Here is a 27,828-nt window from a genome sequence, read left to right on the forward strand (position 1 = left end):
TAAGATATCACAAAGTAATTACATACATAACTTTGGAGATTAGACTCCATTGTATACGGGGTATATATACAATTCTAAGGTTTAGGAAAACCAAAACATATCCCCCAATGGAATCTAGACACTGGTGGTGGTGAGAAAAATCCGTATAGGCAAAACGAGCCGTCAGCCGGGAGAAGACCGAGAACACCGTGCCGAATATGCCTGGAGGTAGAAGGGGAGGAGGCGGGTCGCACTCTCGTCTGAAAATACAACTGACATAAGCAGGAGAGAGAGAACAGATTTAAAACATGGACACCCTTCAGCAGAGCCTTGCTGTTCCACACATGAACATGTTTAGTCCAGTGTCAATTTCAAGTCCTATGACATCTTTCTAATTATGAGTTGTATTTATTTGGGAAAAAATAACTGATTAAAACTGTCTCTTCTCAGGTTATCTACATCTCCTGTGTCTGTATTTGACAGAGGATATTAAAAAAGGATTATTACTTGTTGGAAATAGCATGTGGTCTGGGTCTGTCTTGGTACAAGTGATTATATCACTTCCTCCTGCCGAAAAGTGTCAGTTTAATAATGTCTTGTTTTTTTGGCAAACATATAGAATATACCTTGGGAAACATATGAATATGGCCTGAATCCTCATTTCTTTAATTTAGGATACATCCAACCCACCAAGCAGCACTTGTTTCAACAAAGTTTCTACTTTCCTAATTGGCTTGCCTGTATTCTGTATCTGTTTTCCTCGAAAATACTCAGTGGGAGGAAGAAGTAAGTGGTGCCAGAACATATATTGTCATTTCTTGTACATTTGGAATTTGTGTATATACATTTTCTTTTTTGTTGTATTAGCGCCAATCCAGCCCCACAGACACAGAGACACCTGTTTTTTGGCAAAACTACAAAATTAAAAGTAAATAATTGGATAGTTCTAAACTTCAGAGCCTGGCCAAGATGCAAAGCCAGATTCTATATATGTATGATACTTTACAAATAATCTAGTGTGTAGATGTTTAGCATTTTCATATTGAATCGCCGCCTGTCATATTTTTGCGCTATAAGGATCATATGATACACCTGGCAACTTTGGAGACCATGTGTCAGTGGCAGGAAGTGGAAGTTTATATAACATTTGCCATATTTCTTTTTACTTTTCTTATATTTCCTGTCCGAACATAATATTGGGAAACCTCACTCTGGTAAAAGCAGTGCATTACTGTGTACAGTCAGTGGTGGAAGAAGTATTTAGATCCTTTGCTTAAGTAAAAGTACTAATACCACACTGTTAAAATACTCTGTTACAAGTAAAAGTATGTAAGTATAATCAGGAAAATGTACTTAAAGTATTAAAACTAAAAGTACTTAATGCAGAAACATCCTCACAGTTTAGAAACTGGAAACGATCCAAACAGTTGTGTGTTTAATGGTCTAATCGTTTCAGCTGGACTTGTAGGCCATTATATTGTTGGCTAGTTTAATTTATAATAAAACATCAGGTTTTATAAACTACATGTGTTGGGTGTGCAACAATCTTAATAAAGTAACTAGTAACTAAAGCTGTCAGATTAATGTAGTGGAGTAAAAAGTAGAATATTTCTCGCTGAGATGTAGTGGAGTAGAACTAGAAAGTGGCATGAAAAGAAAAGACTCAAGTAAAGTACAAATACCTTAAATGTGTACTTAAGTACAGTACTTCAGTAAATTTACTTAGTTACATTCCACCACTGTGTACAGTAATCAGTTCAGAATCAGAATCAGTTTTATTGGCCAAATATACTTACATACACAAGTAATTTGACTTTGGTAGGTGTTAACTCTCTATACATTCAACAAATAGACATGTAGTGTACATTCAGTAGACAAATAGTAATATAGACACATACTGTACAATAGAGACAACAATATACATTTAGGCACATATCAACACAATATAAAAAAATACAAATATACAAATAAGACATAATATCAAGACAAGTACACATGGAGTGGGATGTAAAGTGCAAAAAGTAATAGTGCAAAGTAGTGTGCAAGATGCATATTGGAATGATAAGTATGTAATGTGTAGAGAAGTGGGTGAGTGGCCAAAGTGGGGATGACCCCACTCATCTGCAGACCAGTAGAGTGATGGCAGTGGGAAAGAAGCTGTTCTTATGTCTGGTTGTTTTTGTGCGCAGGGATCTGTTATTTTATCATTCAGTTTCTGAGAGTTATTTGTTTGTAGTTTTGGCTCCAAAGTGACTCTCTCTGTCAGTGTGGTTTATATGGTGAGTTCTGTCTGCTTGGCATTTCAGTTTGTTTCCACAGACATTTCAAGCTCCTTTCTTCTGCTGCAGCTATTTTTATGCCTGTCTGTTTAAATTTAGTAACACCAACCGTGTTTCTCTACCAGTGAACACCGCAGAGCTTTAAACCCGATAGATAGCAGGGTATCTATGGCAGATATAAGTGATACAGGGATATACTGTATATGACATCCCTTATATGGCAAATATATGCAGGTTTTGGCGTGCATGTGTACTATCAGGCCTTTATCTTGGTGAGTGTGTACATCACAGCCTCAACTCACAATTCACTACACACTCATCTGTGTGTGTTTGACTTGTTGTTTTCTGTACATGTGTGCGTGTCATCCGACCAGACAGTGCATGATGCTATCAGCAGCAGAGGATATTAGGACTACTATTTATAACTCCCCTCTATCTCAACTTAGACACACTGTCCTGCCCCCCGGGGCCGGTGCTTGTTTGTGCGTGTGTGTGCGTCATAGTGGACGTGTGTGTGTCTGTTTGTGTGTATGCAACAGAGTGGGAAGTTTGAGAGCGGGAGACTGTGAATGTGATAGACGGTGCAAGAGGGAAAGAACTTTGAATGACAGACTGTGTGTTTATGTACTGTACGTGTACGTGTGTGCGTGTGTGTGTGTGTGTGTGTGTGTGTGTGTGTGTGTGTGTGTGTGTGTGTGTTTGTTTGTGTGGGCGCTGTTTGCTGAGGGTGTGAATGGAAACAAAAGACATGTCACACTTGACAAGGGTGAAATGAGAGGATACGATTGACTGTTTTCTGATGTTACGGATTGTGAGCCGTCCCAATTAGAGACCATCATATGCTGCTTAGTCACTCCATCAGTCTCTTCTCCAGTCCTCAACCCATCTCTCTTTTCTCTCTTTCTGCCCTGCATCAAAATTTCCTCCCTCCTTGTCTCTAATTTAATGTCTTTATGAAACTATTTCTGCCTGCCACTCTAAAGCAAATTTGCTTCCTTTTGGTGTTTTTTTTTGTTGCGTTCCTTTAGGTTTCATTTCTTATTTTGTTCACCATATCTGTTCTTCCTTTGTATAATATTGTCTCCCTCTATCTCTTTCTCTCACTCTACTGCATTGCAAAAACCTTGAAGATAAAATACCTGTACACGTAATGAGCAATAACAAAACATACAATATAAAAATATGAAATACAACACACATGCACACACGATTGGAAGATGTATCACAATGCACAGTTGTATGAAATGTAGTGATTCCATTTCCTGCATTTTTGTTTCTCCTGGAAAGAGACATTTGAACAGAGAGATATCAGATGACAGAAACAGGAATGAAGTTGTGGTTGTCTTCGCTCTCTCAGCAGGAGAGTGAGAATAAAGATAAAGATGTGAGGATTTATTCAGTTCTTTGTTCTCAGTGTCCTGAAGAGTCTGCTTCACTCAAGTGTTCAATAGAGGGGGCCTCTGGTCTCTGAATTATAGGTTAGGCCAACATAAAGTGCCTAATTTCTGAGTTAGAATAGTGAAGCCGGGCTCATCATTTGCACATTGCAAGCTGCGTTTCTGATCATGCATCGAATAAAATGAGAATATTCAGCCCAATCTAAACCTTATCTCTTCAGTCCTGTTGCGTTCTGTTGGGTTCAATGTGATGAGATCCTGTTAAAATAAAGACACATGATTTGGCCTGCACAAATAAGCGCAGGCACGTGCCCAGTCTCATTTGAGACCAGAAAAGAGCAATTATTTTGTCATAAGGAAGATTTCCCTTTTGTGGGAGAATTTGGCTTCCTCTCCCGGAGTTCCTGGAGATTGAATCCTTTCAGACAGGCCCACACACACAGACACACACACACACACACACACACACACACACACACATACAAACCATTGCCAAAATAAAAGAAAAATGAAACAGAATTCTTTAGAGATTATTCATAACCAGTGTTAGCTTTTGCTAAATTAAATTTGATGAGCATGAGCAGTGTTTAGCACGGCGGCTAAACAGACCTTTTATTTTTTATTTTAAGAAAAACCTTTCATTAATAAAATCAAAGGAAACTTCGATGGCACTTTGTCAGCAAGGTGTTTTGTCAACAGGTGGCTGTTGTAGATGTCAGTACTTTAATAACTATGACACAAAAAAGCATACAAAACATAAAATTCCATCCAAAGTCACATATTAATCTGCCACCTTATTCTACTATATGTATTCCATGACTGGCCCTGTGTCGTATATTGCTGCTAAGTGTGGGAGTATTGGCCGCTGCTGTGATGAAGACAGGAAGTGACACATCTTGTAGCATGACCTCCCTCCTGTCCCACCATGCTCAAGCATTGCTTCAGTTTCTACCCTATTAGAGCACCTGCATGCACACACGCACGCACGCACGCACGCATGCACACACACACACACACACACACACACACACACACACACACACACACACACACACACACACACACACACATTCAGAGCCTCTGAAGAGCACTTGAGTCTTGAGTATCGAGTGAGCCGGCCCCATACAGATACAATACCATTAAAGAGCACTCCAGAGTCTTGATATACAGGGAAAGAGACACACACTCACCACCGCACAAATAATGCAAACAGTGAATACCCACATTATTCAGGGGCTATCAACACAGTGGAAAATAAAAGCTAGGTCATGCATATAGCGATGAAATTACATACAATGCACTGATATGGGTACAAATCCACTACACGCATTCCATGCTTCCTACTTGTGTCTATTTGCATCCCCCGAATGCCCTCTTCACTCAGTTGCGATACATGTATACCTACTCTGTGTCTTAGAAGTGTGACTGTCTACAGGAAAAGAGATGTACTGTAATAGACCAGCAGACCAGTCGGTTGCTCGTATGTAAAAAAATGGTATGAGTAAAATAAAATAAAATATTGAAAGGTTATAATTTAATAGTAATACTTTAATTGCTTTAAGTTGCATGTACTCATACCAGTTCTTTGTTGGCGGTTTAAATTGTATTAAGTGAGTAAAAACTCCACCTTTTTGTGGAAATGGAGATAATGATGGAGATTTTTCCCCATAACATGCCTTTCCTTCCCTCAATAATGGTCTTTGCAAAACTGTGATGGTGTTTTAGGTCTTTTATTTAAAACAAAACACAAAACAATGACTTCTAGTTTCACCTGGATCTGGTGCAGCCAACCATTTACTTAATGTTTATCGACTCATTATGTTTAAGCACTTAATGATTCAGTTTTCTCTCTGAAACAATGTAATGTATTGGCAGTGTGCGTCTTATTAGCACAACATAACATTACATAGCATGTAACATATTTGGTTGACATTTGTCAGCTCAGCAGTGCAAGCTTTGCTCTGCGAATCTGCTTTGGAGAAGTGTACAGTCAAAATTAAATATTTGAACTTGGTGTGACGCACATAACCATCACTCAAAATACAATGCACAAGGAAATTTAGTTTAGTTTAGTTTATTAAGGATCCCCATTGGCTGACGCCTTGACAACCAGCTAGTCTTCCTGGGGTCCAACACTACATTTAGTCAAACAATATTAAAACATTTCATAACATATACAAAAAAGAAATAAAAAAAGAATAAAAATAAAAAATAAAATAAAATACATACAGCAATATCTGCCAACAAAACTAAGTAACAAAAAGCAAAAAAATTACAAATATAATTAAATGACAACAATAACAAACCAAGCAAATATGCAAATAAGCAAATAAGCAAAAATGTGTGCTTTAAATAAATATGTTCCACAATAAAGCCGCAGTCACATCAACGATAACAACACTATCTCATCACTTGTCTTTTTCCATTTGTTCTTCTTCCAAACATTGTAGTCATTAGGCCTCTCTATAGACAATAGGCCTCTTCAAAATGTGTTTGCAGCATATAGGATTGAGGCTAATGCTAGGCGACATTACACTACACAGTACTATAGCTCCTAGCATTACAGTTGCTGCTTCATCGCACACACCAACACTTTTCTTTTTCACATTTAGTCACACTGTGGATGATGTCCTGTAGATGCAGGCTGCAGGCAGCGTGCACATGTAGTGCACTCTTTTGTGTGTGCCAGTGTGTATAAGTGCATGTGTTCCATTTGTTCAATGTAAGAGTAGGTGTAATCTTACAATGTAACACCGGGAATAATCTCCTTTTCTTTTTTTTGTGTCATATCTCTTGCTCCCACCTGTTGTTCTGGGTCTCTTAGCCCTCATTCTTCTTCTTTTTTATAGCTGTCAGGTTGCAGCCTCACACACACACACACACACACACACACACACACACACACACACACACACACACACACACACACACACACATAATGACGTGCACACACACCAACCTGCAAGTCTGTCATAGAGTGCCAAAGACAAGTGGTGTCGAGATAAGTCATGTGCTAACTCCCTGACATTTCAACAGAAATCTACACACAACAGATCATACAACAAACAACCAAGGACGAAGTCACGCTTCGTCAGTCCATACATTCCGTAATGCCACACTCTTCTTTTTCTTCCTCACTATTCCTCCCTATTTACTTTGACTCATTTCACATAATTTAATAGCCCGCACCATAATGACTCATTAAAAACGAAAACCTACAAAATAAATGAACAGAGTTAATTTGTCCACCTGTAATAGGGCCTGTCTGCTCTGTCCAAGCCCATGTCTCAGTTTGGCTGAATTAAGTGGCAAATGATGAGTCATGTTTAATGGAGTGGAAGTGACTCAAGAGTGAATGTAACCCTCGTTCCCCAGAACCAGGCCCACAGAGTTCTGCAGCCCGCCTGTACTGCACCAATTCAATTTGGGCTTAATTGAATTGTTCTGAGCTCTTCATCCATATATTTTCTCCACAAGAAGCTTACTACTCTCGATCTGTGTGTGTGTGTGTGTGTGTGTGTAGGTGTGTGTGTGTGTGTGTGTGTTTGTGTGTGTGTGTGTGTGTGTGTGTGTGTGTGTGCGTTTGCATGTGCATGTACGTGTGTGTGTGTGTGTGTGTCTGTGGGTAAGAGAGAGGGAGTGTATGTGTACTGCCAAATTTGAAATGCTATGTTGTTGATTGATAGTTCTGAGATGCAGTCTGAATTTGCTAGTTTACTATTAATTCATTTAAGTGAAACAAAAATCCAACTAAATCTCTTCTTCCCCTCCCTTTATCTCCCTCTTTTCTTATTCCCTCCATCCTTCTCCCCGATTCTCTTTTCTCAGGATGTGAAGTCGACATTCTTCCAGTTCGGTGCCTCCATCCAGCAGGAGGCTCTGCTGATGCTGAACATCATGGAGGAGTATGACTGGCACATCTTCTCCATTGTCACATCCAAGTTCCCCGGCTACCAGGAGTTCATCAACATCCTAAAACTTACCGTGGACAACAGGTAGGATCAACTAGACACATGCTTTGCACTGTTCTCCACAATTTTACTTTCATCTTCGGTTGCATCTGATTACTATTAAATTGGATATGGTAGCTAAAAAGAAGATTCACCAGTGAAATGCTGTACACTACAATTCCCAGTTGTTTGAACTACAGAAATCTGTTTAGAATGATCTTAATGAATAATGCAACAAGGACGAAGCATGTAAACTGCGCTGTTTGTTTATTCAGAATGGAATGGATCGCAAATGGATCCGAATGAAGAAACGTAAAAAAAAAAAAAAAACGACCCTAGCTCCCTCAGCCGAATAGTGTGGGTAACAGATCAAGGCAGCAACACAATCAAAGCCCTGGAACCATATAGGAGACTTTCTTGTCTCGATCACCTAATTAATACTGTCCTTCGCCACGGTCTGCATGCTGACGCACTGGCTGACAACAGTGCTGCAGATGGGGGAGACACGATGTAGCACAGTTTACCTCACACTCAAGTCAGTGCAGGACACCCACCCAGAGCTACGGGAGAAGCTGGAGAGGCATAGCTTTCTCCCCACCGAATTAGGCTAATAAAGTAATGATTAAAAAAACACAAATGCTTGATCAAGGGCCGGGTCCAAGTTTGGGCTCGGGCAGAGAATCTAAACTCTAAGCCAGAGTCAGGCAGTAGTGATCAGGCAGTGGAGCCGTGGAATCGAAGTCCCGCCCTTACACCCGCTCGACCAATTGCGAGTCAATCACAGCTGTCAATCATGACATTTAATCCTGTTAACATAACATTAAATAACTAATTCCAACTAATGAACAATTGAACAAACAACAGCATGATAAGAACTACTTAAAATGTCAGAAACCATCATTGGAAAAAATGTATTTGACGTGTGCTTTACAAGGTATTAGTGTTTCACAGTTAATAGTGAAAGAGTGTTGTTTCTTTTATTAGATGGCTCTTCGCTACAATGGACTGCTGCCAATTATTGTTTAATTGCCCTATTGTGGTCCCTTTTTTTATTTTGGTCTATGTCCCATCCGCTAACATGAAGGGGGCACCCAGTATTTATGACCTATACTACAGCCAGCCACCAGGAGTTGATCAAGATATTTTGGCTTCACTTTTGGGAGGCTGTTAAGCAGTCCATCTCATACAGCGTATGGTCCTGATGTGGAGGTTGCATTGCTAGCTGTGCCAACCATGTGGCAAACTTCCCTTTTTATTTGGAGAAGCTCTGGATGGATAGCACAAACTTAGTTGGTCAGATAAACTCAAATTAAACCCAGGACGAGAAACAACTGTAACAAGAGCCATGCTGACAGCTCTGTGAGGCTATATTTATGCACAGCGGTGCTTTGAGCTAAGTGCTAATACTGGCATGCTAACATCGGTTTTACAGAAGTGGATTACTCCTATCCTCCACACTTCTTCCTTGATTCCACCAGGAAACCACGCTTACAGGCCTTTATTCCCTGGATCCAACATCAGAGTTAAACACGAGAAGAAAATCAAAGATTGACTATTAAATGTGCTCTAAGCGATGTCACACATTTTTTAGGCTACAACATTTTTTGTCACATACAGCAAACATCTCCTCACTATCCGCTAGCTGCCTGTCCATTGAACACACTGTAAAAAAAATGCGGTGTCTGTAGACAGCCCAGGCTCCACAAACGCCAACAAAAACAAACTGTGCCAACCTGCACCACAAAACATAGCAAACAGTCTTCCAGCATTCCAGCCAATAACCGACAAGAAGGATTTGGGGGTGGGGGTTGGGGGGGGGGTTAGTGTGCAGAAGCACAGAAGGGAGGGAGATGGGATGGGATGGGGAGGAGGGAGGGGCGAGCTAGCCTCGTTTTGTTTGAAAATACTTCGAACGTCAACAAGAAGTGCCATCACCCAACATCGCAATCGCAGATTGGTACTCGGTATCGGCAGATATTCGATTTTTTTTAAATCAGATTGGGGGGCGCCTGGGTAGCTCACCTGGTAGAGCGTGCGCCCATATAAAGAGGTTTACTCCTCGACGCAGCGGCCGCGGGTTCGACTCTGACCTGTGGCCCTTTGCTGCATGTCATTCCCCATGCTGCGTGACATTTCTCCAAGCCCATTTCTCCATTTTGTGTTTAATCTTCTCCATTATCACTGCAAATTTCCCCAGAGATTGGGAAAGTATACTTTCTAGAAGAGTTACTGCCCACAGTGTTTTGGCCTTGTATTTTTCATCTCCTCCACTCATACAGTATTCAAAGACAGGCAGCACTAAAAGGATTCCATCAGCATTCTTAAAATGAATGTAGATGACAGGTAGGTTTACTACACATGCAGTTTGGCTGTTTGCCGCACCTTTAGGTCACTTTGACTGATGGTGTCGCTCTCTGCAGAGAGAAAGAGAAAAAACTGCTAAAGAGAACAGTAAACCATAATTTTTGGCAAAAGAAAAGTCAAATTAATGATCCATGTTCAGCAGTGTTGAGATGTTGGCAAGGGCTGGTGCCTGAACCCATGATATATTAAAGCCCAGCTGAGGAGGGTCTTTTTCATTAGCAGTTACTCTTTATGTCAAAAACTCTCTGCCTGTGTCCATATTTGGTAACACTGGTTAGGATTGTTTTAATTACAAGTAGAGTGGCAACAGATGGCTAGCTGGCTGATTGAATAACATTATGAATGTGTCCCTCAAACAGGTGTTGCTATCAGGAAACTGGGAAGCGTGAGCTACTAAAAATATCTCACAATTGATGTAATCTACCCAAATAGGAATCAGCTCCTGTACACATTTTCCCTTCCAGCAACTAAGCCCTGTTTATGCTTCAATCAATATCCACTTCATATGATAATATAATAATAATATAATTTTTATATTATATAATAATATAAATGTATTTACCATACTTTAGTGAAGACAGCTCCACAGTATTACAGTTTTGTCATAATGAAAAGTAACTTAACATCCCAGTGTCAATATTTGTACCACCTCCAGAAGTGAAGTTGACGTCAATGTTGAAATAATAGCCATACTTTATAAAACAAGAATTATTAAAGTGCTCATATTATGCTTATTTTCAGGTTCATGATTGTATTTAGAGGTTATACCAGAATAGGTTTACATGGTTCAATTAAAAAAAAAACACCATATTTTTGTTGTACTGCACATTGCTGCAGCTCCTCTTTTCACCCTGTGTGTTGAGCTCTCTGTTTTAGCTACAGAGTGGAACATCACACTTCGATTCCATCTTTGTTGGGAGTCGCACATGCTCAGTATCTAGGTAAGGACTAGTCAGTCTAGCTAGTCAGTTGCAGAGTATGAGGGTGTGCCATGCTACCAGCTAGGCGAGCATTATAACGTGTGTTACAAAGTGACGCACGTTCGTCACGGAAGTAAAGGCTGGACTACAATAGAGCTGTTTGGAGCAGTTTGAACAGTGTTTTCTGTTGGAGATGGTAAGTGCCTTTGGGGTGGACTTTTGGCTTTTTCACTTTGTAAACCTGTAACATGCACACAAAGATATATAACACAATAAAGGAAAGGGAAAAAGCCAAAAAGCATAATATGAGCACTTTAAGCCCATTACCTGCAATTACGCATTGTCGATTTCCCATCTCAGCATTCAGCTCGTTCTCAGTGACTTAGTCATGGGCAGACAGTTTTAATACTAATGAACTTCCATCATTCACAACAGTAAATTGGACCAGTGAAGTCAGTGAGTCAAGGCTGTCCTGAGCATGGAAACATATTAGTATGTGCAGTAGCCTAGATGAAGTACAGGCTCAGATATATGACATGAGAGTGAGGAAATATATTTTGCGGGTGACTACTTACATAGGCTGTCTGGTGGAGATGAATGCAGGCAGGTAGGTGGTGTGCCTGTCAGTATAATCTGCAGATTTAAAGGAACAGAGCTGGGTTTTTGGACAGAAATGGTTGTTCAGGCATTGGACACATTTTACCTATATGATCTGGATAATCTCAAACACACACTGTACACACTCACATGTTTCAACCGAGATGATTGATCTGCAAGTAAAGAGTGTGCAGAGGGGTAAAAAAAATTGTAATAATTGTAAATCAGTATCCACAACTATATAATGATTTATTTAATGAAGAGGATGAGTGTCGGTTTGTTTAAAAGAAAAACATTTTTAACTGGGTGTGAAAAAAGGTAATGTATTTTTGTTTAATATTGCAGTATTACATACTCCCATCCTTGTTATTACCCGTGAATGGGTCTCTGTGTATCATTGTCTAGTTACTAGTCATCTGGAACTTGTGGACCATTATGCCTCCAGACAACAAGTCCTAGATCACTCTCATGTTATACTACCTGTCTATTGTTGGATGCTTGCATGGTGGTTAACTGCTCCCCTCTTTTTCCTATTGCGTGTCACACTTCGTAACACTCAGGGCCAGATGTACGTACATTTGCGAAAGTAGCATTATCAGCGCCATGGCCAACCCGCAGAAAGTGCACACTGTGATACATCATCTTACGTCGTATTTACCAAACCTGCAGTTCATTGGGTAATCTATAAACTATACCGTAAATTATGCGCATTTAAAAGCGCAGTTGAATGGTCGATGGCAAAGAAATCCTGCTTGATGCGTGTTATTTCGGCATTGGTGGTGGGGAAATGTATGTATTGACTAGTGCGCTGTAGCAAAGCGTTAAGTACTAGTGCTATGATATGGCTGAGTGCAGACTGCGATATTTCCACTGCTGATGCTATGACTGTTTGAAATGATCCTGATGCCAATATTTGTAATGTAGCGAGGAGTTTAACAGCTGCTGGAATGGAATGTGAATGCTGAGTCGGAGATTCAGTGTCATCTTTGATTTCTTCCAGAAACTGTAATATTGCATGGCTGCTTAATCAGTAACGCTTAATGGGTTTGTGTTCACTCAACTGAGAAAGTGTGATCTTTGTGGCAAAAATCTTTTCAGCTAGTCTCCTTGGCCTATGTCTTCGTCTTGCTTTTAAGAGGCGGACAATTTTCACCGCAAAATAGAGGCGTGCTTTCACGGGCGGTGTTTGTACATACCGCGGAATACATAATTAGGCGCACTTTACGCTTCTCCTCCCATCTCTTTATGGGAAACCTCCACTTTCCCCTTCACACACCCATGAATGCATATGCATGACACGGAAAAGCGCAATTTGCCATTTTCAGTTCCCGCGACAGGTAGTCTGCGCTTTTACCTCAGTGCGGCCTGTTTGTACATACCTCGCCATGCTTTTACATGCACATTGCGAAACAAATACGCCTGAAGTGGGCGCAAAAGCGTTAGTACATCTGGCCCTCAGTCTCCAATGTGTGTGTGTGTGTGTGTGGTCTGCCAGCTCTGCCACCAAGGGCCTGTTCTCCTGATACCACAGCAGGCTTCCAGTTTATGATTGGATATGACTAGATGATTATGAAATACTCCAGAAATGCATTATCATTTTAATAAGTGCTTGCTACTTCTAACTCTGACAGAACTAGATAATAATTTGCTTTGGAATTATACAGATCTGTTTTCCTTCACGGTTGCTTTGAGCATTACAGTTTAAACACTCAAAACATTGATATTCAGCCACATGCTTGTGCAGGAGGAATAAAATATTAATTAACCTATTTTTTTGTCCAAGAGATGTGATGTAAGCTGCATTCCATGTTGATAACAGCATTATTTTCTGATAACTGTTGTCCCCAATTAGCACATTGACCACAGGCCCTTCCACATTAAGAGGCCTGTGTTTGTTCTCCTTGTCCTTTAGTTGTGTGGGCTGGAACCTGCTGAGCATCATTATACAGGACCAGCTTTAAAATTTGCATTCTCCATTTAGTCTTAATATTTCCCCCCTGACAGTAAGCACTTTACACCTATTAGCATTCACATTGCACTTAGCAATGATATTAATTACAATGGATAATTATAACTGCCCTTGCCAGCACCTGAGCAAAGTTAATAGTCTATTAGTTAAATATTAACATTTCACTCCTGTCCTCGTTATCCTTGCTTTAGTTTTGTGGGCTGGGACCTACAGAATATCATTATTCTGGATGCGGTGGAGGAAGACAGCCGGTCTCAGATCATGCTCAAGAAGGTCCAGTCCCCAGTGGTCCTGCTCTACTGCTCCAAGGATGAGGCGGTGTACGTCCTGGAGGAGGCTCGCTCCCTGGGCCTCACCGGATTTGGATACATCTGGATTGTGCCGTCGCTCACCACTGGGAACCCGGAAATAACACCCGAAGAGTTTCCGCCGGGAATGATTTCAGTGTCATACGACGACTGGGACTACCCGCTGGAGGCGCGGGTTCGGGATGGTCTGGGGATCATAACGTCAGCAGCAGCAGCCATGTTGGAAGAGTATGGCGACATCCCTGAAGCGAAGACATCCTGTTACGGCCAGATGGAGAAGACAACCAAGCTGCCACCCAGTGCATTACACAAGTAAGTAAAGAAGGAGTGTGTGGATGTGTTTGTTTTGGCCTACAATTATTATAAATACAGTGAGCTGTGTATCTTTTAAGAGGGAAGAAAAATATAAACATCAGAATTATAAAGGTTTTTATTAGGCTTTGTGTATTTTTATAACATAAAGAGAGTGGCTGTGTCAATGCACATATAAGTGTGTGTGTGTGTGTGTGTGTGGGGGGGGGGGGGGGTCTGTGTGTGTCTGGGTGTGTGTGTGTGTGTATGTTTGTTTGAATGTGTGGCTTCCTGCCACAGTCTGTTTGTCTTCACCCCTGGTAATTAGACACTTCCACTAAGTTTCCACCAACTCTGCATTAAGGATTGAGATTGAAGAAAGATGCAATTACTGGATAAAAAAAAAAAAAGGGATTGAGAGTTAGAGCTAAGAGGACATGTAGGAGTTGGAATGAGAGGGGAATGAAAGAGGTGAATGGGAGTTGAGGAGGGAGTTTGTTATTTAGGCAGTGAAGAAAGAGGGAAGGGAAGAAACTGAGACTGGGGTAACAGCGGGAAGCAGCTACAAATGAGTACTCTCCAAAATTCAAGTGCTCCTTGATGAGTCCTTCTGTTACCCTTCTCATTTATTCCTCCATCTCTCATTCACTCTCTTCTGCTCTCCTTCTCATCATGCGCTCGCTCCCCAGCAGCCAGTGGGAGATGTTGCAGGTCTTGCCAGCTCAGTCTGGCTTTCCATCTGGCAGAGGGGGGGGGAGACACACACAACCTGTGTTTACATCCCGATGTTGTTGTTTCTTTTGTTTTTTTAAATAATGAAGTGTGAAATTAGAAATCTTACGTCTAAATGACAAAATTGTATTCCAAAATGCATTTACAAAAACAAAAGAATTAGGAATGCTGTCTGTCTCTACCGTACAACAAGATGCTTAAATGAGGAAATGATTGAGAAGAAGAACAAATTTAGCTACACTCAAAAGCATAAGGATGTGTTTGATATTTAATAGTCATCATTTTGGCAAAAACTGTGCATCAATATTATATTGGGAATTGATCCAGTGTGTAAGTGTCACCATTCATGAGTTCGCTTTTCTCTCAGATGAAGGCTTGAAATACAGCTAATAACTAACCCCTATTTTCCACCGGGCGCGTCTGCGCTGCTTTCCGGAGGCACGGCAGCCCCCATGAGCAATCGCTGCCATTCAAGTCAATGCTTGGTATTCCACCAGCCGCGCCACGGCGCGTCCCAGAAGTGGCTCTCTGCTCCGCTCCGCTAAAGATACGCGCCAGGTCTATTTTCATGCGAGTTGCGGGCCGTTCGGGCAGTCGGGCATGAAGTAAAATAGCCAGAGTATCCAGTCAATTTACCAAAAGACAATATGGTACGGTATGTCTCAGATTCATCTTGGAGGTTGAAAAACATAATAAGACATCACAGATCTTTTTTAGAAAGACAACGCCAGAAAAGAGAAGGCATGGAGTTTAACTGTAGGAGTGCTTGGAGTGGAAGGTAGATACTAGCTTAATAAACACGTGCTTGTTCTGTAAAGTACAAAGTAGACTGTTATGCGCTCCCCGCCCTGCTCTCTTCTTCCTCTCTGTTCATCTCAGGTGTTCCTGATTCCTGATTCTCAGTCTGGCCCCGCCCCTGTATATAAGGAAGGCTGGGAGACAGTGATCGGCCTCTGAGACTGAAGCAGCTCTGATCCCCGTTGTCTTCAGTTGTTTTCTTCTGTGTTTATTTCTTTTGAGGATGAAGGTCTGGTAGTCTAGTTTTCGTGGCTTTGTTTGTTTGTTAGTTAGTCACTACTCTTTAATTTAGGGGGGGGGGAGTTCTGAGTCCGACGGCCCTTGATCGCTTGGCTCAGGCTTTTTCCCTTCTTTTGTTCTTTTTGGCCAGACTTCCAGACTCAGACATAGTTTTGGTTAAAGCACTAATAGTTAACATTGTTGATGGTCACATTTAAGTTATGTTGTTTGTTGTGGCCGTAACAAGAGGGCAGGCAACATTAAAGAACAACAGTGTCTCCTATATGAATCAGTTTTGATAGAAATATTTTATGATATGCTGTTCTGATGACTAGTCATTGTTTTTTTACCCATCATCATCTCAGTTTGTACGATACAAACAAAAAAGTTTGTACGATATTCACTTCGGAGTTAGATGGCAATTTCTCATAAAAGGATGAAAAACAGAGAAAGAAAAATGATACAGTAAGAGATGAGGAAGGTACATTCCCTCTGATAAACAACTACGAGTTTAGGAAATCGAGATCGAACTGTAGCATTTTCCTCTGAGGTCGGCGTACAGAGACTGTCATTACATGATCTTGCACCACTACATGGCCTGAAACAATTTCATGTAATTGGTCATAAATCAACCAGAAACTTATTTGGCTTGCGCGGCTAAAGTTACATCATAGGTTGCTTATTTGTCCAACTAATATCCTGCCAAATGTGCATCGGTATTCACTATACTTTGGATCAATTCTCATTTGGGATCTGTGGAGACCAAGCCAAGTGGATTGTACACCATGGGTAGTTAAAGGGGGGCTGGGAGATTAGACCACTCACTGTAAATACAGGGATAACTCTGCAACTCTGCCTGTTTAAAGAGATTGAAATTTGAGTTATCACTGAGGTAACAGAGGCGTTGCTGGCATTGATCAGCTCCCCCCGCTTATAAATGATGGTCATTTAGTGTAAAGAGACAGTAAAGTATGACTGATTACAGCTTTGATAACCTCAAAAGGACTTTAATTACCAATTCCGCGCTGATATAGTTCCCCTTTCGTCAGGAAACACAGATGCACTAAAGAGAATTACCAAATATCCATGAGAAGGCTGACTTTGTTCCCAGCATGCTCTGCTGCCTCAGGTTGTTACCCAGGTGATGAGTGGCCACAGATGGCTCTGTTGTAGGTGAGAGAGCCCAATAGGCCTTTAGGGCCAGGACACAAGAAACATGATTGGTCAAGGCTAGGTCGGGGCGACGGGCCAGTGTGGGTTGTTAGACCATCAACGGCTGTCAGGGGATATAGGAGGACATGTCCAATGTGCACACACACACACAGAGGCGGGCAGATGGGCTGTATGCAGAAATGTACAGCCCCAGTGTGACATATTGCAGTATTTACAGCGGGTCACAGTATTTAGTCCTTCTCATTAGCTCTTCAGTGTATCTCATTAGCATTCAAGGCTGGCATTTAGGTCATGTTTTTTGTGCTTGAACGCCTCTTAAACTAAACTGTGATTTGTGACAACAGTTTGATTTACAGTGGATGCTGCCTTTGTCCTTGAGTGAGGCAAAACATCGCAATAGAACAAAACATGTATTGAAGAGAATAAAATTAATAGATGGCGCTGAAATCACAGAACAGTCTGTAGTTCTGGCGACTAAGTACAGTGTGGGCTTTTTAGTGAAGTTTTACCTGACTCACTTCGCCTGTGACAGCTATAATGATAAATCCACTGTGACACATCCGAGATGAATATGTTTTGCAGAGTAATCGAAAAAATTAAATTAAATCAAAACAGGAGACAAATGACCAACTAAGAGCGCTGGCCAGTGCAGCAATCAAACCAAGTGACAACCTGTGCTCCATTTGAAATATGCCATGTGCATGTGTGGGTTTGTGTGTGTGTGTGTGTGTGTGTGTGTGTGTGTGTGTCTGTGCTCGTGCGTGTTAGAAACAAGAGAAATATCCCCCCCTAAAGAGAATGTTCTGTCATGGCAGATTTACAGTGCACCACTCACCTTGCTGTGGTGAACAGTGTGCTCTAAAATACTTTAGCATTTATTTATCTGTGTGTGTGTGTGTGTGTGTGTGTGTGTGTGTGTGTGTGTGTGTGCGTGTGTGTGTGTGTGTGTGTGTGTGTGTGTGTGTGTGTGTCTGTGGGTAGGAGAGAGAGAGAGTGTATGTGTACTGCCAAATTTGAAATGCTCTGTTGTTGATTGATTGTGTGTGCGTGCGTGCAAACGTGCATACGTGTGTGTGTGTGTGTGTGTGTGTGTGTGTGTGTGTGTGTGTGTGTGTGTGGAAAAGGCAAAGTGGTAGTAGAGTTCTGACAGGTAATTTCAGTCGCTAGCCCTTGTATATGAGGGTCAGAGCTCAGGAAACACACATGTACGCACATACACATTAGACATTACATGCATACAGAGTCCTGGGGCAGTTGTCATGTGAGTTGTGCAGAGATTTGTACTTACGTGCAACACACAGCAATCAAGAATTTAAAAGATGTCATGCTGACAAATTTTATATTCGTTAATAAGATGCTATCATGCAATTTGCTTTACGTACTCGAGTTGTGTGTAAAACTGCTTACGGCATTTGTCATTTTCACTGAGAGTCAGAGAAATAACCTGTGAATAACATTTTTTTTTTTTTACAGGATTGAAACAATGATTCAACATGCCAGTCACCCAGTCACTCCACACTCATGAATATTACATTATAATCGCTGGCTAACTATGTCTGTGTAGATATGTGTTTTTAATTTTTAAGTTTTATTGAATTGCCATACATATCTGTTTGCAGTTCTCCCGTGACTTGTGATCTGTGAAGAGTAGTATACAGTATTTGAGTAGAAGGGGCAAATTCTTATACAATGTGACCTATGGAAGGGTGTTCACATGAATTGAATTGCTGTGTGTAGTGTGTATGTTACTGTATGTCACCTAATAAATGAGCAAGCAAAACTGCATCATTATCGAATAAGAAACAGGTTTTCTTTAGCTGCTCAAAAGCTGAAATCATGGAGACACAATGTTATCGTCCCAAATAAAGATAGAAAGTGAGAGTAAGGACAGAAAGTTCTAAAGGAGTGAGTTGGATCGGCACAGTTGCTAATATTTGACTTGTGGATGTTGGTGTGGGTAAGAATATCTGTCATTTTACCCCTCACATCTCTCTTGTCAGCTTAATATTGCATTGGAGGTAAGAGAAAGGAACTGAATCATTTTTCAATCTAATATATCATTATAGATAAGCAGGAGATGTGCGTCTGTGTGTGAGTATGCAAAAGCTCTCATTTTAATATCGTTGACACAAAAAGGTGATTGCAAAGCAAAAGCAGACACCTCCTTTTTTAATCTAAAACAATGAGCTTATTGCAGTTCAAGTTTCCACTGCTTAGCCTGAAGTGTCCCTTTAGGCAGTGTGATTTTATACAAGACTGTTGGATCCAGTGACACCCAAAAGTCAGTAAATTAGCTTTAGCTAAAGCTACGGATTGGTGACAAATTGAAGCGAAATACCTGAAAAAAATCAGTGGAGAGAAACATAACAAATGCAGATGCTTCCACACAGGTTCACTGCATGGTACAATTACTGTATTAACACCCACGCTTGCTTTGTGGCATGTATAAATAAAAGCTGAGCGGGCCCAGTAGGTTCTTATTTTGGATCAAGATGGCAAGAGGAAATTATCTTAAGTGACTTTGAAAGAGGGTTAATTGCTGGAGCAGGAATGGCAGGAGCTTCAGTCACAAAGACTGCTCAAATTACTAGTGTTTCAAAAGGAGCACTGACTATAATGACATCTGCATTTAGATCCAAGGGGAAAGACATTTAAATAGTGATGTTCGACAGGCAGCGCACATTTAATGATCAAGAAGTCTGTCAAGAGTTCATCAACAATTACATAGACATGGATATTATAGCAGGGTTGCAGTGCATGAACCCCTGATTACATTAGTTACATTGGTCCAGTGGTGCGAAAACAATAGGCACTGGTCTACAGAGATGTGGAAAAAAAGTCACTAATATGGTTAGATGAGTCATCCTTCACCGTATTCTCGACAAAAGGTGGGCGAGTGCACGCGTGTCGTACACCAAGAGAACGGTACAGGCCTGAATGCTTGACACCTACAGCGAGGGTTAGGGTTGCAAATCAATACAAAGTTGTTCTGAGTGATCACCTTTATCCTATAATGAAAAATGTCTATCCTGATGCAAGTGCTCTCTTCCAGGATGACATAGGGCACCAGAGGTCACTGAATGGTTTGATGAGTATGTAAATGATGCGCTATGGCCCACACCGTCAGAAGATCTCAACCCAATGAAACACCTTTGGGAGAGTTTTGGCCGACAGTGCTCTCCACAATCATCATCAAAACACCAAATTAGGGAATACCTTGTTTGAAAGAATGAAGTTCCAACCCTTCAGTAGAATTCCAGAGACTTATAGAACCAATGCCAAGGTGCATTGAGCTGTTCTGGTGGCCCAACACCTTACTAAGACACTTGTCTTGTTGGTTTTTCCTTTAATTTGTCCCGTGAGTAGCTGTGACTGCCATGCACTTAGTCTTAACTAGGGTTGGGTATCATTTTTTTTGCTTTTCGATACCGGTGCTAAAGCGATACTTTTAAAATAGTGCCGGTTCCTAAACGGTGCCTGAACCGATACTTTTTAAGAAAGTTAAAAAAATAAGAAAAAAAGAAGGGTACTAAACAACAGTCAGGGACATTAAAGAACGGCTTGTTTATTGCTAAAGCCATATGGTCAAAATTAAATGATTTAATAATATAGTAATAACTATAACTTATAACAATAACGTATTTCACTAGTAAATTGCTGTTGAATGTCAAAAACAACCACCAGATGGGAAAAGGGTATTTTACAATAACTTTGAATGCACCGTGAGCCTACCAGTTTCAAGTGAACGCACCGACTGTGTTGTTTTTCCAACAACGGCAGCTGCACACTGCTTAACGTTCCCCTTAACGCTATTCCTCCATTACCCAGGAGGAATAGCATATGATTGACAGCTAGTGGGTTACATATCAGAGATAAATGAACCATCACATTGCTTTTGGTTTGACTGCTCAGAGGGTGAAGAGACAGGGAGACGTGGGACTGCAGAGCAGATGATATGAAGGGAGTTTAGTCAGTTGCAGCGTGAACAAATCCCATTGCACAAGAAGTTTATTAATTTTTCATCAGAGGTAAGGGTATCTAAGAAAGGTGCTGCAGTGTTTCCTGAACTGTGCAGTGATTCCTAAACTAAAACTTGATTTGCATTTTGGAGCAATCCCCATGATATTCAAACTCAGCTACAGTATAAAGCATCCCCAAGCCAATTCACGCATAAATCCTATTTTGTGCAACAACAGAAATCCTGCTGAAGTAGCTGTGTGGACATGTGTTGCATTTCACGGTGAGACAGCAAGCTCGGCAAAGAGAAAATGTAATTGTTAGCATTAATCTTGTGCTGCCCGAGCTCACACAGAAAAATAACTGCACAAACAGAATGTACACACACTGACACCTGGGACAACAGGAGGGGCAGAGTCTCTGCTAAGCTAGCCTCTACTTCACCTTGTACAGTCATCATTCATGCCTCACTTAACACGTGCCACCTGAAGCATGCGTGTGTTTTCAAGCGACTACTGACCCTTGAGTCATCTTAAAAGACCTAAATCAGCATTGATAGCAGCTCCCATCTTTTTTTGGAGACTTTCCCCTCGAAGCACAGTCTGTGTGCATCTGTTGCAGTTCATAGATCGTGAGTGCTGACAGTATACATCATTGCTTTGACTGGTCCTTGACTTTACAAGGTATACATGGCTCTATCTTTAACACACACACTGCATTATACTGTACATCTTAACATCTTTGTGGAGACTCTTTTTCCCCCCAGGAAAGCCTCTTCAAAAACCAGAAAAGATGTTGTTGTTTCTTAGTATTAACATTAGTATCTTCATTCTCTATCTCCATTGCTCACTGAGTGCAGGACTAAGAAAACAGCAAAAACGGAGTGTTTGAGTTTGGCCCTGGCTGCTGTAATGCAGTGTATGTGTGTGCTCTTATTTGCCTGCTGCACCGTAAATGTAGTGCTGGTTGCAGTGCCCCCCCCCCTTCCCATCCCAGCCCCTTTTACTCCAAAATAGGAGGAAAAAAATAACACCAAAGATATTTTTATCCTAACTCTGTCGAGGCTTAGTCCTCTTCCTCTCCCGTCACATTTCTCCTCCTCTCCTCCTTTCCATCTTTCTCCCTCAGTCTCTCTTATCTTTATATTCTCCCTTTTTTTTGTGTGCGTGTGCTCCTTCTCTGCTGTCTCTCCACCTCTGCACCGTCTCCTCGTCCCCCCTAATGAATAGAGAGATTACTGATATACTAGAGGCTGGAAAGTGAGAGAAAAGACACTTTACTATGATCTCAGTACTACAGGGGAGAGGAAACATTAGGTGGAGAATTGCTGAGGTGGGCAAAGTAATTGTCTGTGTTTCTGTATGTGTGTGAGCATGCAGGGATGTTCATTAAGCTTTGTTTAGGGTCATCTTACAGCGTATACCCTCCAGCCTGTGTCCGTATCCTAGCAACGCCCTATCAGGTCCACCTGTTTGATGGACGTCGGCCCAAACCTGCTTGCAGCCACACACATGCATATCCACACAATCTGCCCATCCTTTTTTTGCATCCTGTTGTTTTTATTGTTGCTCCACTTTAATTTTCACATGACACATATTTTTACAGCAGTCATGATAATAATAATAATAATAATAATAATAATAATAATAATAATAATAATAATAATAATTATATGATGTGATATAGGATATTTTCTCAAGCCTGTGGTTCAATTGAATTGAATCTCAATTTTTCTATTTTTACAGCTGCACTATACACAGCTCTCATGAAAAGCCTCTCTGCTTTTATGAACCTAAATCACAAACAATGTTTTTTAACTAAGATATTGCTCCGAGCCGCAGATTCAACCGCTCTACCGTTGTGTTTACTGATTCACCTTACATGATGTGCTACTCACATAGGCATTTCTTTCTAACATCCAGCACAAGTTTTGACATTGTTACATCACAGTTACATCAGATCCTCTGTAATAATGCTGAGAAGTACTTTTATTTGCTGGTTTGTGTCAAAATAATAAGAGCATGACAGAGAGTGACAATAATCCAAATGAGCAACAAAGGAAAACAAAATGTACAATAAACAGATGGAAAGTAGAGTAAACACGTTGCGGGTGTGTGTGTGTTTGTGTGTGTGTGTGTGTGTGTGTGTGTGTGTGTGTGTGCGTGCGTGCGTGCGTGCGTGTGTGCGTGTCTTCCAAATAGATGGTTGCAAAGCGCAGAATCGGCTGAAAGAGCAGCCTGGGCGCGGGAATTGATTCCAGCACCACTGCTGTAGTCGCACATAATTGGGTTTAGCGCTGTGTGTGTGTGTGTGTGTGTGTGTGTGTGTGTGTGTGTGTGTTCCCAGCAGCAATTTCAAGTGACATGTAGGTGGTGTATTTGATGTGTGTGTATATATATATATATATATTATTTATTTTAATTTAACCAAGTAAAAACGATTTATGCGATATTGTCACTCAAATAAATGTCTTTGTTATACATTAGCATTCAATATGTCAAATGTAAAAGCATAATTTGTGCCCCGTCAGTAGATACAATAGCACCACCTTCATACACTGCAGCGCGTGCCTGCACAATGCTCCACACAGCATGAAACACCTCACCTGCAGCACTCCACTGTGGCTTTTCAAAGACCCATCACGTGGGTCCATGTTCCATTTAAAGTTGTTCCTGTCGTCTGGGCCCCAGAATGGAGTGGAAGAGAAAGAAAAGAGGAGCTGTCTTTCCTCTGTTGTACATGACCGCTGACAGAAGGAGCGAGGGAGACAGAGTGGGGAAGGACAGCCATGATTAATGTGGAGGCTATGTGGACCCAAGAATATCTTCCCACTGCCCTCCATCTTAGCTAATGTGACCTGCCATTTGGGTCACCCATTACAGTGTGTGTATGTGTGTGTGTGTGTGTGTGTGTGTGTGTGTGTGTGTGTGTGTGCACATGTGGGTGGTGTTCTTATGGATAGACTATGGCTTTATGTACTATCCATTGTCACTTTCTTTTTTCGCTTTCTGTGATTCTTTTCTGTCTGGAGCAATAAGCAACTTATCCTTTCTAATTTCTAAAATACACATACTACCATACAGACACTACTGTAATTCTGTTCTCACATTTCAAGGAATTGTCACTGCTTTACAGGTTCTACCAGGCACACACAGACATTTTTGTAGCATTTGAATATTTTTTTTCTTTTTTTTTAAATGTATCCCTCAGCATTACACTTTGACTCTCAATACAAAAGAGCCTGTGTGAATATTTTAGGACAGTAATACTAGCAGATTGTAAATGGACTTTTTCTCATGCTAATGCAGTTTAATTTTTCTTTTCCTCTGTTTCTCCTCGCCTCAATTCTGTTTCCTTTTTTCACTCTCTGATTTTCTTCCTCCACCCCCCTTCTTTGTCCTCATCTCTCTTACTTCTTTACCCTCTGCCCCACTCCTCCTCCTCCTCGTCCTCCTCCTCTACTCCTCTCGCTCTCAGGTACATGATGAATGTGACATGGGATGGCAGAGACTTGTCATTCACAGAAGACGGCTACCAGGAATACCCAAAGCTGGTGGTCATTGTTCTCAACAAGGAAAGAGAGTGGGAGAAGGTAGGATCTGCGTCTGTGTGTATCTGGGTTGGTTTGTGTGTATGTGCGTGCAAAAATGTGCACATATTCCTGTGAGTTCTTCTGGGCCGTATAGTTCCCACTGAGGACATCTAGGTGGGGTTAATTCTACAACAACATACATATTGTTGTTGTTTTTAAATCTTATTCTTTTATTTTTAGATAAAATATTTTCAATTTTGACAGTTTTTAGGGTTAAAAAAAACTAACAATTGAAATGAAAAGGGATTTAGTTTAGTCTTAGATAGCAACATAGTACAATTGAATAGTTCAGTAACTCTTAAGTTACTCTCCCTCTCCATTGTCTCGCAGTTGGGCTGATCTCTGTATTTTGTTATATATTATACTATACGTATTGTTTATAATATATACTATATGGTATATATATGGTATACTCATACTATACTAAATTGTATTTTATATTATACAGTACTATAATATGTTGATATTTTATACTGTTTTATTACATTATATACTATATTCTATTTCTATATTAATACAGACCAACACTAAGTATCATTACTTAATCATATTATATATTATTCTGGTCTATGCTGTTATATACTACCTTGCTGATTTTGCTGCTGCTACTAATCACACCACTGTCACTTTTTCCTTGTAATTATGACTTGAATTTCTTTTGTATAGTTTCTCTTTTTATTTCTATTCTTATTTTTATTTTATATATTTCTACTTAATTTTTTGCTTTCTCTATTTATGTGTACTTATTTCTCTCCTCGTGCTGCTGCAAGACCAGAATTTCCCCTCTCGGGATCAATCCAGGCTTATCTTATCTTATCTTAAATAAAACATTTTTTTTTTTTAAATACTTAAATCACATTTGGTTTGTGGCTCGTCAAAAAATATTATCAGGGAATTTTCACCCATTATTTATTTATATATATATATATATATATATTAATATCCTAAATTTTATTCTTATATATCTTGCAATATCAGCGCCAATACCATTACATCTGTGACACCCGATCTTGGCCAATAATATCAACCTACTCAATGAATTTGTTTGAGCTCTATCACAAATATGTTTCCATTTGTCTTTCTTGATTACTGACTGACACATTATTTGCTTAACCAATAGCTAGTTCATGCATTACAAACCTACATAAGATCTAGGTAGTCGGCAGTGAACTGCAAAAACAAAACCAGCAGTAAGCGCTGAACACCTGTGTTGAAAATGCCACCTCTGCCTCATCGTGCAACACTTAGTTGATCAATGAGCTCATTTACCAACAAGCACATTGAATGCATTAGCTAGTTAATGTGAGGAAGCTTCTATAAAGAAAATGGCTGAGTATTCTCGCCGTTGAAATGGACTTTAAATGACAGCCATGTGTCTTTATACCTACATCTGGCTGCCTCATACAGGCTTAAATTCAGAGTGGGTGAGGCTGAGAGAAAAAAGTTTGAGAGAAGGATGGAAAAAGAGAGAGGAGTGACTAAAGGAAGGATTTAGATATGTAAGAAAGGGAGACAGATGGTTACTTATTTTTTGTCTTTTCATTCCTGTCCCTCTCTGTCATCGCCACCACTTTCTGTCTCTTTCCTACTGCCTCCTCCTCTCTTAACATTGTTTATCTTTCCTCGCATCTCTCTTCTTCCTCTTTCCCTCTTTTCCCGACCTTCAACCTTCTACCCCTTCCTTTTTACTTCTCATTTCTGCTTCCATATTTCCCTTCTTTTTTCCCTTCCTCCCTTCCCTTCTTTCCCAGGTCAGATAATCTGTGCACTCTGTCTCTCTTTAGCTGTGATTGCTGTTGTGGTCTCTGATAGCACCTCAAGCCACAGTTAATCAAAACCTGAGACCTCCGTTATTGGGGTGGCAAGGGGTCACTGCTCTTGCATGTGTGTGTATGTGTGTGTATGTTTACCCCTCCACAGTGGTTATTGACAGAAAGACTTTTCGAGAGACTTGTGCTTTGACCGATCTGGTTTTTATTCAGGTCACATCCGTGTGTGTGCGTGTTACAGTATTCGGTTTAGTTTGCCGCAATCCGCACAGTCTCTACCCAATCTTTGAGACAAGTTTTTCCATATTTCATACTGACATACACATACACACACAAAAGATCCTTTGTTGGTGTGCTGAGGGGAGGTAGAGTGTGTTGTTGTAAACAGAGAGCCTGTGAAATTGATCAGTACCACTTGACTGTGGTGCAGAGAAAGAGACTGAAAGCAAGAGAGACACACAGACCAAAAGTGGAAACATAATTGGGAGCTAAGCTCTCTCTCTCTCTCTCTCTCTCTCTCTCTCTCTCTCCCTCCCTCCCTCCCTCCCTCCCTCTGGTGCAGGCGTCCCACCCATGCGCCAGAAATGAGTGGCACACACACACACACACACACACACACACACACACACACACGCAAAGAGAGAGAGAGACCTCCATGATGATCAAGAGATAAAAAATCTGTAACTGCACTAAAATATGGATATGCACTAAAAATATAAAGCTAGTCCCCTTGAGGCTCAGGAGGAAGAGACAGTGAGAGGAGAGAAATATGGAGAGATACCGAGACGAGCGAGCAATGGAGACAGATGGGCCAAGATAGCGAGAGCAAATGAGCACGAGAAAGAAGACACAAAGAGATAGAGAGAGGAAGAGAGAGGTGAAAGTGAGTCACCGGCATGTGTATATGTTTCCTGTCTTTTTCACCCACCACAGGTGTGTTAGCACTCAGGTTTTCAAAACATCCACACCTGCTGTTCTCTGCAACACACACACACACACACGTGAATGCAACACACAAAGTTGGTTAGATGATAAATTTTTGAGTTTTTAGGAAGATCCGCTTTTAAAAGAGCTGCACCTGTTTTGGTTGGATGTGCATGTTGTTTGGATATTTTTCTTTCTTTTGAGGATTACGTAATCGCCAGTGAATAACTGTTTAATTCAAAAGAAGCGCAGACTGCAGCAAACCATGTGGGTATGTTTGACTGGATTAGAAAGCTGGATCCAGTGTGGCGTTATGGGGGATTTATGCAAAATTAGGCTTTTATCTAGAGAAAAAAAAAATGTGGAGTAACAACTGAACAGATGTAGCAAGAAGGAATGACGGGAGTTTCATATTTAAGCATCCACCATGCATTAACGTGAAGAAACAAAGATGTTGCATGCTATGCTTTTTTTTAGTGTATCTCTATATCACAAAACGCTAATATCTGTAATGATGCATCCAGGGGAAGCCATACATTAATTCAATTTTGGTCAGCTATTGAACAGTTTAAAGGAGCTTACTTTGAGGATGAATGCTACACACACACAC

The 27,828-nt window shown here is 40.7% G+C and overlaps 1 protein-coding gene across 1 annotated transcript in view; it reads left to right on the forward strand.

Moving 5' to 3' along the window:
- The window catches only part of grin2aa (glutamate receptor, ionotropic, N-methyl D-aspartate 2A, a), a 158,216-nt gene that overhangs the window by 89,517 nt on the left and 40,871 nt on the right, over positions 1-27,828 (forward strand). Inside the window, exons 3-5 of the mRNA XM_031320850.2 lie at positions 7,484-7,650; positions 13,647-14,075; positions 24,411-24,525. Coding sequence (XP_031176710.2) covers positions 7,484-7,650; positions 13,647-14,075; positions 24,411-24,525 — 711 coding nt within the window. The remainder of the gene's footprint in view (positions 1-7,483; positions 7,651-13,646; positions 14,076-24,410; positions 24,526-27,828) is intronic.

This window comes from Sander lucioperca, chromosome 21 (assembly GCF_008315115.2).
Source record: "Sander lucioperca isolate FBNREF2018 chromosome 21, SLUC_FBN_1.2, whole genome shotgun sequence".
Classification (NCBI taxonomy): domain Eukaryota; kingdom Metazoa; phylum Chordata; class Actinopteri; order Perciformes; family Percidae; genus Sander; species Sander lucioperca.